Source organism: Coregonus lavaretus, assembly GCF_964263955.1.
Source record: "Coregonus lavaretus genome assembly, chromosome: 5".
Lineage (NCBI taxonomy): Eukaryota > Metazoa > Chordata > Actinopteri > Salmoniformes > Salmonidae > Coregonus > Coregonus lavaretus.
Genome location: NC_139992.1, coordinates 43,961,265 through 43,976,518, shown reverse-complemented (window position 1 = coordinate 43,976,518; position 15,254 = coordinate 43,961,265). Strand labels below are relative to the sequence as shown.

At 40.4% G+C, this 15,254-nt stretch overlaps 2 protein-coding genes across 2 annotated transcripts; both read right to left on the bottom strand.

Annotated features, from left to right (window-relative positions):
* Positions 1 to 4,568: 4,568 nt before the first annotated feature.
* On the bottom strand, positions 4,569 to 6,963 carry LOC311129542 (myogenic factor 5-like; the record flags this gene model as incomplete). The annotated part of the gene is given in 4 exon segments (XM_084161847.1): positions 4,569 to 4,762; positions 5,106 to 5,181; positions 6,360 to 6,926; positions 6,928 to 6,963. Coding segments are annotated over 4 exon segments (873 nt in total).
* Positions 6,964 to 12,614: 5,651 nt separating this feature from the next.
* LOC311129543 (myogenic factor 6-like) lies at positions 12,615 to 13,642 on the bottom strand (the record flags this gene model as incomplete). Its single annotated transcript, XM_084161848.1, is given in 4 exon segments — positions 12,615 to 12,724; position 12,818; positions 12,820 to 12,915; positions 13,130 to 13,642. Coding segments are annotated over 4 exon segments (720 nt in total).
* Between the last annotated feature and the right edge of the window lie 1,612 nt (positions 13,643 to 15,254).

Here is a 15,254-nt window from a genome sequence, read left to right as displayed (position 1 = left end):
GTAGGCTGACCTCGGTCGTCAGTTGAACGGTGTTTCCTCCGACACATTGGTGCTGCTGGATTCCGGGTTAAGCGGGTGGGTGTTAAGAAGCGCGGTTAGGCGGGTCATGTTTCGGAGGACGCGTGACTTGACCTTCTTCTCCCGAGCCCATTGGGGAGTTGCAGCGATGAGACAAGATCGAAAAAGGGGGTAAAATACCATTTTTAAAAATAAATAAATAGAACATAGTGTGTATAGGCCTACTATTATGTTTGTCAAAGGGAACATGCATTTTTTACACCACTAGACAAACCAGGCTGTGTGTGCTATTATAAACTGGATTGTTCGAGCCCTGAATGCTGATTGGCTGACAGCCTTGGTATATCAGACCGTATACCACGATTATGACAAAACATGTATTTTTACTGCTCTAATTACGTTGGTAACCAGTTTATAATAACAATAAGGCACCTCGGGGGTTTGTGATATATGGCCAATATACCACAGCTAAGGGCTGTGTCCAGGCACTCCGCGTTGCGTCATGCGTAAGAACAGCCCTTAGCCGTGGTATATTGACCATATACCACACCTCCTCGGGCCTTATTGCTTAATTATACTTTCCTCAGATAGAATCAAAGGAATATTTCCATCAAGAATGTCTAATTCATAAACAGTGACACAAAACAGACACAAAAGTGAGCAGTTCAGTCATCTGCACCCAATACAGCTAGCCTTCAACATATTCTTAGAGCATACATATTCTTACTTCTTTGTTGATTGATATCCATTGAATTGTGTCCATTTTCTGTTTTTAGAAAGATTTGCACAAATATGAAAAGATAGATGGTATCATCATGAAACAATATCAATTTAGATCATACAAGGGACAAAACTTTAAATTGAGGAGATATTTATATTTTTCAGTTAAGCGCCTGCACCTGCTGTCCTTTCAAATTCAAATCCAAATGTTTCAGTTGGGCAGTTAGGTTCCAACAAGAACCCCGACCAACTAAGGAGGTTCCTCGATGAACCCCACCTCCTATGGGGTTCTTGGAATAACTTTTTTGGGGCTATTTTCAGTGCCAAGAACCCTAAGGTTCTTCAAAGAACTTTGAGGATCTTAGAAGAACCCTTGTTGAACCCCTAATTTTCAGAGTGTAGGTGATAAAACAATACTTTGTATGATTCCCCATGGAAGCAAATGAAGAATGAAAGGCCTAGGATACTATCTGTAGGATAGACTACAAAGGTTATTTATTTTTTATTTATTTTTTAGTCATTTTAGCAGACGCTCTTATCCAGAGCAACTTACAGTTAGTGAGTGCATACATTTTATATATATATATATTTTTTTCATACTGGCCCCCCGTGGGAAACGAACCCACAACCCTGGCGTTGCAAACGCCATGCTCTACAAACATCCCTGCCGGCCATTCCCTCCCCTACCCTGGGCCAATTGTGTGCCGCCCCATGGGTCTCCCGGTCGCGGCCGGCTACGACAGAGCCTGGATTCGAACCAGGATCTCTAGTGGCACAGCTAGCACTGCGATGCAGTGCCTTAGACCACTGCGCCACTCTGGAGAATGGTTATGTAGTGTTAACGTAAATGATGATAAAGTCTACCATACAGAGGAAACCCATGGAAGATTAGATTGAAGCCTATAGTATAGTAGTCTGGCTGGCTCCAGGTCTGGAAGTCTTCCAGTCACAGCTCGCTGTGTTGTCACATGGGTCGCGCGTCAGCCAGGCTAATAGTATAGACCAGGGGTATTCAGACCCAAATCGACCTATCCAAGTCTTACCTTAGTGCTGGTTTTATGTTAGTCACCTCATAATTAGTTGCACCCACCTGAGGGGTATACTACAAAATAGGATCAGTGAGTTAGCCAGCTAACTTTGATAAACAATCAGAAATGACTATTGATTTTCTGATTAATTAAGGAAACTAAACTTTGATATGTGTTTTTTGTTGTGGAGTCAATTAGACCATGCCCATTCCAAGCGTATCCTTAAAAATACACATTGATCCTGCTTAGTAGTCCCAGGTTTAAATCAGTCCCTGATTAGAGGGAACTTTTTATGGTTTGAGGTCCAGATTTGAATTTGAGGGATATATACTATTATTAGCTAGACAACTAGCTATAGCCTAGAAATCCCACTGGGTACACACTGGTTGAATAGAATAGAATAGACGTGGAATGGACATCTGTGCCCAGTGGGATATATCAACATGGTGTCTAGATTACTCACTCAAAGGTGAGTCCTCAATGCAAGGGCAATAGTTAGCCTTCATAGTGACCAAATATTTTAATTGTATTGTATTGATGTGATTATGAATCACTTAATGTTGTTAAATATGTTTAATGTAAGCGTCTGGCAGCTAGCTAACCTCCTCATAGCCTCCTCATAATTTGAGGGGGGATTTGCAGTGAGCATGAGGGCAACATTGGCTCCACTTGAGCATGTGGGTTTTGGAGTTTTGAAGTAGCCTACAGAGCAATTGAATTGGTAACTGTCTACCTTTCATCCCAACATGTCCTATTAGAAGAGCACAATGTCTGTAAAAGACCTACAGATGTAGGATCTTAATTTGATCACCCTGTTGCAGGAGAACTTTCCTGCAATTCAGGAAATGTAAAACTTGTAATGTATTTGAGGTTTAAAAAGGCTTCTGAAGTTTGTAATTTCCACTATGAAATTTCATTCTTGATTTTCCCTTAAGAAGAATGTATCAACCCCTACAGAAATGTCCATTAATTATAATCCACATAATAATTCACATTTCCTGTTGCTGCAGAATTATTTTCCTACTGTAGTAAACTGGCTCAAATTAAGATCCTACATCTGTATCAAATTGTCAGGTAGTTATTGTTCAACTGGAATATGACACAAACAATATCACAGCCTGCTTATTAGATAAGCAATTAAAAAAGCTATAGAGTCATGAGAGCATGTAGTCCCTTGTAGCTCAGTGGGTAGAGCATGGCGCTTGCAACGCCAGGGTTGTGGGTTCGTTTCCCACGGGGGGCCAGTATGAAAATGTATGCACTCACTAACTGTAAGTCGCTCTGGATAAGAGCGTCTGTTAAATGACTAAAATGTCAAATGTAAATGACAAGTGACATCTCTTGTATTAGAAAGTATTATAAATACCTCCCTCTTGTGGTGATGGTGTATACTCAGTACTGCAAATAATGGCTTTGGCTACAGTGAGAAATGGCAGAGGACTTCACTTAAGAGTGATTTGTGTCAGGCTACGTTTTGTCCTTAAATTGCCCAGTTTGGAAGAGGAATCGAACGAAATAGATTAATGATATCCTAATAATAAAGTACTTGATGCAAATACCCCCCAACCCCCTGTTTGTAACCTTGGGTCATACTATCTGTTGATGTGGAAAAAAATATGATATCTCTTGTCATCTCATGACGTCACATGCCTGGTGCATGAATGATTTATGAATATATCCAAGGTTTAGCCATGGAAAATTACTTCAATGCGTGGCGAGCTTCGTAGCCAGCAGTGTGGCTTACTGAAATAGAAGCCCTCGCTGATATGCATGCTATGCCACAGAGCCATCTAGCATAGTGCCACAGAGGCAAAGCCAGGGTTTAACTACCAGTATGTCCCACTCGCCACTGAATCCCTCCCTCTGGTGTCACCACTCGCCACTGAGTCCCTCCCTCTGGTGTCACAACAGGAAGGTGCTTGTCATAAATATGAAGACTTGATTGTCTCTCGAAGGTTGTGTCACGAAGAGAAAGGTTTCTATGTTTTCACATGGTCGTGACTGCGTGCTGTGCTGCTATAGGGCAAGTGATACAGGAGCTACATAAAAAACCTGCAGTGACACATTTGATTTCACTGTGTTCTTCTATTATAAATGTGTTATAAATGTAAGGGAAATCTTTTTTGCCTAATGGGGTCACAATACAACAGGAAAAATACTGTAACACTTTAATTTTATGAGCTGTAGGCTTTGATGAGATGCAACATATGATACCAGTAACCCCTTCCCCTCCGCTTCCACACAATTTCAAGTGTTACGTTCAGGCCATTTGTTCAAAACTATAGTGTTTAGGGTGTAGTTAGGGGTGTTAACAATGAGAAACATTTGTTACTAAAGAAAAAACAGGTACACAAACCCTCTCTCCTCCCCTCCCATCTCTACCCACCACACCAACACTGACCAGAAATGGAATGAAAGCTACTCTTTCTTCTGTAGTCACTCTATTTGAAGGAATAAAAACATTTACACCAACAGATGTGGGAACTCTAGAATTATTGAAACGTTTATTAATCATGAGAAACATGAAGCTAACAAATACAATAGCTTAAATACAACTTGTTTGAATGATGCATAGGCCTATATTAGGACGGACACATGAAATGGATCAATTAAATATGTTACATTTGGTATAATATTGTTTAAAATAAATGAACATTTACAGTACATATTTACAATCTTATTTACAATACAAAAGTTGGCAGGTGTTGATCGATCTTAGCCATCACCGAAATAGGAAGTAAAAGTGGTATGTGGTTGAAGATCAGGGCCATCCGATTATTTATATTCTAATGCAGGTTTTCTTCACAACACGTGGTACACAGGTCTGGTCCCGGGGCTTTCTGGAGTGCAAGGCTGGGAGTCGGTGCTAGAGGGCGAGAAGGTAAGCATATCTCTGAGCCCTGCAGGGGCACTGGCATCCACCGAGGAGAGGCGATCTACTATGCTAGACAGGCAGGCCAGGCTGGAGGCACCAGCACCGCTCTCTCCAGAGCTCACTGGACAGGACAAACAGGGGAAGGACAAGGTCAGTCAAGACAATGAACGGAGCTATCTCATGAATGACATCAGTTAACCACCATGTCCTATTGAGTCAATTTATGGGTATGGTGAACTTAAATGGAAAGGCAAAATTATTCACATAACTTGGAACATTATTTGTGTGTCTATAGTATGAATCAAAACTAATGAAAGTAAACCTGGCAGGTTTTACAATACTCAATATACACAGTTGGTAGCCAGACCATAGCCTAGCATATGTCCATTACATGTATTCATTAGACTATGTCTATAGTTTTAGAAGACATAACAAAACAAAAAATATTAATCAATGTGTCTTACCATTCTTAGTGTAACTGTAGTTGTTGCCATAGCTTGTGTTTATCTGAGGCCACACAACAGGACTGTTGCAGTCAACCTACAAGGAAACAAACAGAGCAAACTAACGTTAGCAGAGAAGTCATAACAAAGCACGTGATATTATTCACCTTTCCACGTTTCAGACATTTTGAAGTGTCTGAAATGCATTTTACTCAACTGAGGTTTGTAAATGGTGCACAATAAGAACATATAAATATTAAATAATATTAAAATATGGGCAAATAATGTAATCCCTGGTCATCTTGCCAGACTGATAAATCCACAGTGTTGCTGACTGTCTGGCTAGGCTTCTTTATTTCACAGCGACCTCAGGGCCAAAGTTGCAGGCTACTCCCATGATCTGCCCGGCTCTAGCCGTGGCGAATCGATTGTATCAGTGGAAGCAACACCAGTTTGTGCAAGACGACACTTTCTCCCAGTAAATCTGCAGAACATCCTGGCAGCAGCGGAGAACATGCAGTCAGGATGGAATGCACAAAAGCACAGTCTTTCCTGCCAGACTTCAGTAAGGTGGATTTAGCAGGGTTTATTAGGCTATAAAGTGTCAAGTGGTGGGAAAGACATTACTCCATCCACCATCATAAAGATCCATTCTATTATTTAGCATTGCATCACCTTTTAACCATTGTTTTGTAGAGCTGATTCCAATCTTGACTGGCCAACTGAGAAGGTATACACTGAGGTAATACACATGCACCAAACACACCAATAAAAAAAGGATAGCATTTCCCGGTGAAACATAACGCATCATGCATGTATAACACTGCAAAAGAGATGTTTGCATCAATGATGCAGCCAAAGAAGATGAAATGCACAAGGGAATATTGTAATTGAGATCTCCCAACAGCACAATCAGTGCAAGTCTATTCAATAAACATTCTAAATTTGAAGTGAGCCTATTCCCCTTCAGATCCAGGGAGATACTCTGAATGCAAATTAGATATGACATTGTAATGTCAAATGATTACAATATGCATGCTCAGAGAAAAACAAAAGCTTTTTAACTCAAGATCTTGGGAGATGCAACAAGACAGAGGCTAACAGCAATGTGATCCATTATGCAAATAGAGTACTCTGAATTAGTCCAATGAGGGAACACGTTTCAGCAGACACTGAACTAGCAGGACAGGATAAAGCCTATGTGTGCTGCACAGAGATGAGGAGACAGTGAGTAAAGCTGTATATGAGTCTGTGTGTGTCTGCTCTCAGTCTCACCATGCTGTCGGAGCAGCTGGACGAGGGGCTCCCAGGCTCTGAGCTGCTCTCCCCAGGAAGGCCATAGTAGTTCTCCACATGCTCATGGAGCAGCTCCTGGAGGCTCTCGATGTACTGGATGGCGTTGCGCAGGATCTCCACCTTAGGCAGCCTCTGGCTGGGGTTGGCTGAGGTGCAGCGCCTCAGAGCCTCGAAGCCGTGGTTCACCTTTTTCAGCCGGCGTCGTTCCCTCATGGTGGCAGCCCGCCGCCGGTCCACCGTGCTGGACTTACGCTTGCAGGCCTTGCAGGCCCACTGAAGGCAGTGACCCGCCTGGTGAGGAGCCCCAGGAACCCGGACGTGCTCATCCTCCTCTGAGCCGTCCAGTTCCCCGGGGCCGAAGTCCAGGTCCTCTGGCGAGGAAGCACAGGTGCTGTCATAGAAGACCTGCGATGGGGAGAAGACATCCATGGATGGGCTGTTGTTGTGGTTGAAGAAAGGAAGAAAATAACTCTCTGCTTTGGGAGAGCAGTGGGGTGAGAGAGGAGACCTCTGAGTGATATGAGGGGGCTGCTGCCATGGGGCCCCGCTTATATGCCCCCAGTCCAGAGCCCAAGGCCCACATTGGCCAGATCTAATTACCATGCCCCATTGGCCCAGGCAGGCTGGGGTTAGCTCAGCTCTCCGCCCCACCCACTCCCGCTCCCTCACCCCCAGTACCCTGCAGAGTTCCTCACATCTGCACTCCCTGGTGTTTTCCCACTCATTACACCACTACATTGCCCTTTTCTGTTAAGAAACTGACCTATTCTGTGTAAAAGTAATGGTTGGTGAACACCAATAGTTGAACAGGTAAATAGGGGAATAACTTTACCTCTCTGATCCGACAAAATAGTACTTTTATTAACCAATCTTTTAATATATACGCTACTAATATTGAAATGAGCCAACACTCAAAATCGTACACATTATGAAAGTGTGATAATAATAGAGATTCGTTTTGTTTTCTAAAACTGAGCAAGAGCAACGAGGTGAAGCATGTGCAAGAGTTTGCATGCCAATTTTATGCTTGAGACAAATAACAGCGTTACAGATGCAGCCCAGCTGCAAAGGGAGGTGTAACATTTCAAATCCCGATAATTCACATGCAGTGGTAACTCCTCTAACCGGTCCTAACTCATCATTGAAGGTGTCATGCACGGGGTGTCCGTGTTTGATAAAGCTCATTAAATAGGTAATTACGCATTTAACACGAGGGCTTCAATTCGTGAATCCTTTGCAAGACCTAGCCTAATGTCATAGCCAAACATACACCATTAAAACCTAATTATACCTATGTCAAATTATATTCAAAACATTTAGGCCTATACATTCAAACATGTACATATAATTGTTGCATTTGGAAAGGTCTCATAATGTCTAATAATGTACAGATTTGATGTCCCTCTTAAAATACCTGCATCACATTGTATCCTTGATTAATTTTACTCAATAAAATGAGAAATCTGACATTAAAATTGTGTTAACTTTTAAAACATTCGGCTTGTAATACATGTTAATAAGCATGCTATATTAATTACTTAAGCTGCATCTCGAAAGAGGCCGCTTGCTTGCGAACCACATGTGCATAGCCTAATTACGCATGAGAAACTAGCTAGAACAAACACTGATGAATAGCCATGATGAGCTGCCTGTTTCAGTCGTCGGCGTAATTATTCGAGTGTTTGTTGACACCCTACAAGGATACAATGCGGATATTTCTCACAACGTGTCAAAACGTTTGGCCTCCTCTATCTCTGGGAACCGCGCACACCTAAGAAAACACCCGAGTACCTGCCACTGAATTGCCGTCCGAGTTTGTATTGCGCACAGCTGAAGAAGACATTGGCATGAGCCTGGCCCTAGATGCTGCGGATGACATCAAAGGCTATATTGACTGTGAACAACCCCAACAATACGGACAACGAGAAAACCTGGCAACAACCGATAGCTAATTGAGCCTATAGAATACGATTGGGCCAGCATATGGTGTTCGTGGCGATACATCTAGCAGAGGCCTATGCGCTGCTCCATTCGTACATACTCACTCTGGCTCTGTGATTGGAAGTGCTAGTGGTGTCTCTTGGGAACTGGGGGGTTTGTTTTTTATCGCCTCTATTCCAGAGTTGTTGTCAGGGGTCAGAGGCAGAGTTAAGTGTAGGGCATTAGCTGGGATTTAATGTCCCTTTCCCTCACGTGTGAAACCCTTATTTCTTCTAAACTGCCCAAGCTTTGATTTCATGTGATGTTGTGCCCCTCTTATTCAGTCTCAATTGGTGTCATATATCAAATGTTCCGACATCCATAAAGGTTTATTAACCCCAGATTTTATATGCCATAGATGGAAACTTATTTTTGTTATATTCCTGAAAGATTTGGAGTATGGAGACAAACCATCTAAATTATGTCTGATGAACAACATGTTTCAGACTGATACAATCATTTCAAACTTATGACACATTATAATCCTTCATGTATAGTATTTCACTTTTCCAGTTAACCAATGTTTGTTTTTATATATGGGGGCAGCCCATTTCTTAAAGTAACTGTCCAGTGTTTCCAGATTTCTATGAAATATGACCAATAATTACTTACAATATGAGTGAAATAGTTTTCCTTCCAAAAAGTGTAATTAAGTATGTTAAAAAGCATTTTTTCTGTGTTGGAATGGTGTGGGCGTACCTCAGCAACAGAATATTGTGGGCATATACCGGTCATTAAAAATATAAATGCAAGTAGACCGCTGATTGGCCAGCTCATCCTCCTTTAGATCACTGATTGGTCAGCTCATCCTCCTCAGGAGTATGACATCATACTCTATGAGGAAATAGCAAAAAAAAATGTAACTGTCTGTTTGAGATAGAAGTTTGAGGTGGGGTTTTTGGAGTGTTTTTTCTCAAATTTATGCTTTGGCCACAAATGTGAGTATAAGATGAGTCAACAAGATCATTTGGGTATGAGTTAACAGAATATGAGCTTTTAAAAGTGAGACTTTCACTGGACAACTTTAGTGAGTGCATTAGATCATATCACATGACAAGGGTTTTTGATTGGCAACACCACTTGTCTGGCAGGGAGCTGCAGTGCGCTGTTGTTGTCGCTACAATGTTGCAGGGAATCATATCGTAGCAGGATATTCTAGGAAAGCCAGATAAATCAAGGCATTTCTCTCAAAGGCTGATCCTCTCCTATAAAATCTCCACTTTCATCGGCCTTGACTTTTTAAACACATCCTCCACAGCAAAATCAATTTCAATAGCATCATAAGTGACAGGGAAATCTCTGTAAAATTGCAGGCCGATGTTGTCTTCTAACAAGTAAAATGGTGATAATACGTCATACTGCACTTATCCTCCATTTGAAACACCCAGAGAGAGGACAAAACAATTCCTTCTATAACACCTAACTTATAAAGACTGTATTATACATGAATAACAGAATACTCATAGACATTAGGACAGGAATCACATCTATTAAACCCCATACTGATCAATTTGCATCTAAATCCTAAAATAACAGGTCCCAATGAAATTACGTCCCTCTCAACATAAAGGTGGTAATTGCTATTTTCCCAAGGTTTAGGCCTCAATGTTGAGCAGGTGGTAGATTTTGGTAGAACATATCAATGATATTATCCAAAAACAAACAGTAGATTGACAAAGTCATTTAGGGGGATCTAAAAGAGCCTTAGAACTCATTTGGAAGGAAGACGCTGGACAATTCTCATGGACACTGGGAAACAGGCCCACAAACTCACTGTGAGAAAGCTGCTTCGATCCCATTAAAATAACATTACTGTGGGGGCTATCTTGTTTCAGTTTGGTTCAGTAAGAGAAAGTAAAAAGAAAGATGTGAAGGGACTTTGAAGTACAGGCCATATATCATTTGATAGTACTTACTGTATGAGGCATCACTGAAGCGCGCATTAAATCTATTTTTAATCGCACTAGAAATAGGAGCATGGGTGGCTTTGACATTGTGATTTGGATAATTTTTGGTACATTGGATATGCAATCTACTGTTTTGAGAAATCACCCAAAATGAACCCTAAAGCCTTTTACGGCTATATAAAAAGACTGTAAGGTTAATCAATTTGAATGTACTCAGCGGCAATAAAATAAATAAAAAAAACACAGAGACTCTTGTGCATCTCTACTATGGCCTCTTTTTCAAATGACTGTTGGATGAGTCACTAATAAGTTGTGTGTGTGCTTGGGGTCGTGGGGTTGTGAGTCAGTGTGAGGTGCGTGTGTGTATGCCTACAGTTGTGTGAGGCTTGAGGGAAAAGGCAGAGGAAACAACCTGGAATCGTAACATAGTAACATAGTAAACCGAAATCCGGGACGCTGAAATTAGTATGATATTTTACGTTTGGTACATTATGTATTAATTTGTGGATGTTCATCATCCATTTCTTATGATATGTTACAAATTACAATTCGTATGATATTTTACAAATTACAATTTGTATGATTTGTTACAAATTGCAATTCGTACAATATGTTTTGAATGTACAATTCTTATGATATGTTACAAATTTCAATTTGTTGTGGCTAACATTATGTTACGTCTAGTCAATGAGACTAGGCTGGACACACAGGGGTCAGTGTGTCAGCCACAGAGATCTGAGAGGGAGAGGAGCAGTGCTCACTGTGATGCAGGGTTAGGTCAGCACAGCAATGCACTGTGGGATCATAAACAAGTAGGCTTCCACAAGTCAACACATGTAGGAGCAAGAGATCATCATATCAAACCTACATTCAGGGAGTCCCTTATAAACTATGTGTAAATGTTGTGCCAATGTGCATGATCAAACAAGTGATCCTGAATTAAGACCTAATAGCTGTCTTCATTATCACTGAGGGCTTTGCACCATTGCCTCCTGACAAAGTTTCCATGTCGAAGCATTTCCGAGTTTAGAGGTGACAAAATAATAATAGTAATAATAGTAATAATAGTAATAATAGTAATAATAGTAATAATAGTAATAATAGTAATAATAGTAATAATAGTAATAATAGTAAAATAATAATAATAATAATAATAGTAATAATATTTAATAATATAAATATATAGATTTTCCAACTAGCATCAACTTTGCTGATAACTACTTTATGAGGGAAAATGTACTTGCTACGACTGTGAAATGTGGTTGTCTCACCTAGCTATCCTAAGATGGATACACTAATTGTAAGTCGCTCTGGATAAGAGCGTCTGCTAAATGACTCAAATGTTAAACGTAACGTTACTGGAGTGGACCAGGGTAGCTCTCTGCCAGCTGGAACAAAGAAAGGAGCCCAGGCTATTTCAGGTCCCGTTGGATTTTATGTTCTTCTAATACCCATGAATACTGGGGGAACTTGTGGCTGGTGCTTGCATGTGCAGTGTCATATCTCTATTCAAATTCCACATGATCAAGTGGGTTAGTGGGGACATTATGTATATCCTCGGATATCATTATGAGACCTGAAAGGTATGGCTGAAAGTTTGTCACATAATAGGAATGGCCTGACCTGCAAAGAGGTTGAACACCGTATGACCTACCTTAAGTACCCATACACCATGCATTAATCTATGGTATTTGGAGTGAGTCAAGTCTAATAAAAAAACTGGTACAACATAGGATAATTCAAAAATGAATACCTGAGGTTTTAATTACATGGTTTTCATGCTATTATATTATACTACATGTGTCAAGGCCATATAGTGTATAAAATGTCATTTGTATTGATATCAAAATGTCTAAAAAGTAAAATTGTATTTAAAATAAAGTATTTAAAATAAATAATGAAGTGCATAGTTAGTGATGAAAAAAACAAAACGTGTAGATGCCCTGTAAGATACAATGCTTACAATTTATTTGTTGGTCAGTTCATATATAAATACTCAAACACAACAATGAATCTCTTGAGGTTATGTTTCTGCCTTTTATATGTAAAATAAATTAAGTTGTTAATATATTATAAAATATTTACAATTATCAAATATCCATTTGGAAATAAAATATTATAGTTCCATTGTTGTCATTCTTTAGAAATAAAATATTGACCATTCATACATTTTTAAAGAAAACAGTGACTACAAAATGCCCGTTAATTTGTACAAATGAATATAAGTAAATGGAAACTAAAACATATGAATAAAGAAGTGGAAATAATTTAGAAATAGACAATGGAAATATGAAATGCTGACGTCGCTTATGCTTATGCAGGCTACAAAATTCCAATAAATCATGCATTATGTTTCGGAGACTTCTTCGTTGCAAGTCGGTTTCTCTTCACTTGAGATGCTGTCAACGATTGATGACAGGCGAAGAAGGCTGGTGGACGCTGAAGACTCCGTGAAACCTGAAATATATAAATAAAATATATAAGATGTACAATAAGTTGATGAGTTGCAAAAGAGCAAATTAGATCTAATTTCCTATTCATAATTGGCACCAACCTTCTCTCTGATTTGTCATTGGTGCATTGGAATGATCAGCTGAGGTTTGCCAGTTTTGACAGGCCTTCTTCCAATGGTACTCCTTATTTGACGCCTACATGTACACACACATGTATTAGCTTAAGTGTCTACTAACACACGTGTTATTATTAACGGGCACAAGTACACAAAGTAGTAGGCCTACAAGTATAATGCACAGTAAGATATTTCTCATTATGGCAATTTGCCCTTTATGCATGAAGCCAATTATTGTACGCATAAAGTGACATAAGAAATGCAGCTGCAAATATTACTCAAATGAAGCTTACATGGTGTTCTTTCACGTTATAGTTATATGAGCCATTTTGGGGCGTTTTTTCTTGCTCATCCAGTGTATGCAACAGGTCCTGCAATTGCTCGATGTAGTTTATGGCGCTGCGTAAAATCTCCACTTTGGGCAGGCGCTGGTTCGGATTGGGCACGGTCTTTTTCTTCAACGCATCGAACGCTTCATTGATCTTCTTGAGCCGCCTTCTTTCCCTGAGAGTGGCCGCTTTGCGCCTATCGGTCGGTGCAGACTTTCTTTTACAAACCTTACAAGCCCAGATGAGGCACTGTCCCTCGCAGTGCGGCTGAAGACCCGGGGGTGCGAGGACATGCTCCTCTCCGCTGCTGTCACATCCAGTCTCGGACGGATCCCCCCCAGGTGACAACGGGCTGTCATTCCCGTGGTACAAAGGGGACACCCCCGCCATGTCCAAGTGCTGCAATGGTCCATGATCTCCCTCGAGATAACGCAGATCGTTGAAGAAATAAGTGTTGGTCTCAAAAAGGTCCACCATACTGTTGTACCCTCACACGGCCTATGTTTTGACAGTGGGACCCTGCATGGCATTTAAATAGCCCAGTGACACAAGTCACCAGGCTTATATATAGAATGTGAAACCCTATCCAACGCTTAGCTGTCGCAGTGCATCAACCTTTTTTTTTTCTCAATGGGTTTTTTACTACCAAGCAAGTTTGTGTAGAAAATAAATAAGCGTTAACACCTCAATGAAAGTTAAAACTTCACTTCAAACTTATGACAGGTGTTTTCAATATCTGTTTCATGGTGAAACGATAACATACTGTACTAGTGCCCATCTCTACTTCTCGACTAGCAGGATTACTGTCAATGTAATCTTCAGGCCCTTCCCAAGAAGTTGGTTCCCCTAAGCTTAACAAATATTGGCCCTCAACTGACTTACAAAGTTCCAATAACATTATTTTCATAACTTATAATAATAAAGTATATTTGTTCTTGTTGACTTGTCTTATCAAAACCTTTCAACTTTCAAGCCCACTTCTCAACCTTTGACATAGAGCAGGTATTCCAATCATCAACACATTGTGTACTCTGTTCATGTCTTTAATACTGTAGGCTGAAATTCTACAGTATAGCCTAATACATTTCAAAGAAACATATCCTAGACAGTGAGAATGGTTAAGTGCAATTGTAACTTGTGGCATGTCCAATCATAAATAGATATGAATGTGCAGTCAAAATGACACCTGTGGTATCTAGGTGGTATAAATAGATATGGGACTCATTCATCTTAAATCCATAAAATAGATGAAAGCCTTCTCAGTGGTGCTATGTGGCCTTTGGCATTTTTTCTACGATCTGCAAAGTCTGCTTCTCTCAGCTGGGACACTAGTGGTCACTGAGGGATCCTGTTTCTGCCTGAAGATATGGCATCCATGACATGAGCCAAGAAATTAGCCAAGTACATTTTTGTCACCCTTTAGGCCACTGTTTACCATTTATAGTATTACGGTTGGGGTTGAACATTTATTAAACTATTATGTGCGTGCATGTGTGTGTGTGCGTCCGTATGTGTGTGTGCCATGCATGTATGCATGTGTGTGTGTATGTGCATGTATGTGTGTGTGTGTGTGTGTGTATGTGTGTGTGTATGTGTGTGTGTGTGTGTAATATCATACTGTATAATAAGCAGTGTATTGTGTACATTCCAGATCAGTGTGTATTATACTGTTGTGCAACCACACTTGGTTAAACCTTATGGATGTCCCATGGATGTCCCACTCTGTGCCTTGGCTCCAGTTACCTTGTTGTGGAAGCCTGAGAACTAGGGACTCCTTTCAAGTCAGGGCTCTGGAATACCTGTGTCAGTCAGTGAGACATCTCTCTGGCCCATGTCAAGTACTCTCCTCTAAACCCATTTGGATAAGATATAATGTAAGTGACCCAAATTAAAGTAGAATTCTATTTCTATTGAAATATTGCCCATCAAATATACAAGGTCTTCTACATATTGTATCCGTGACCTTTACCTTAGCATTTGGATAACCTCAGGAGAATGAAAGTTAACCCTTTACAGACCCTCCATCAATCCCCTGCCTCATCCTCTGTGTACACACAGAACACTATTCTATTGTTCTATAGCTCTGTTC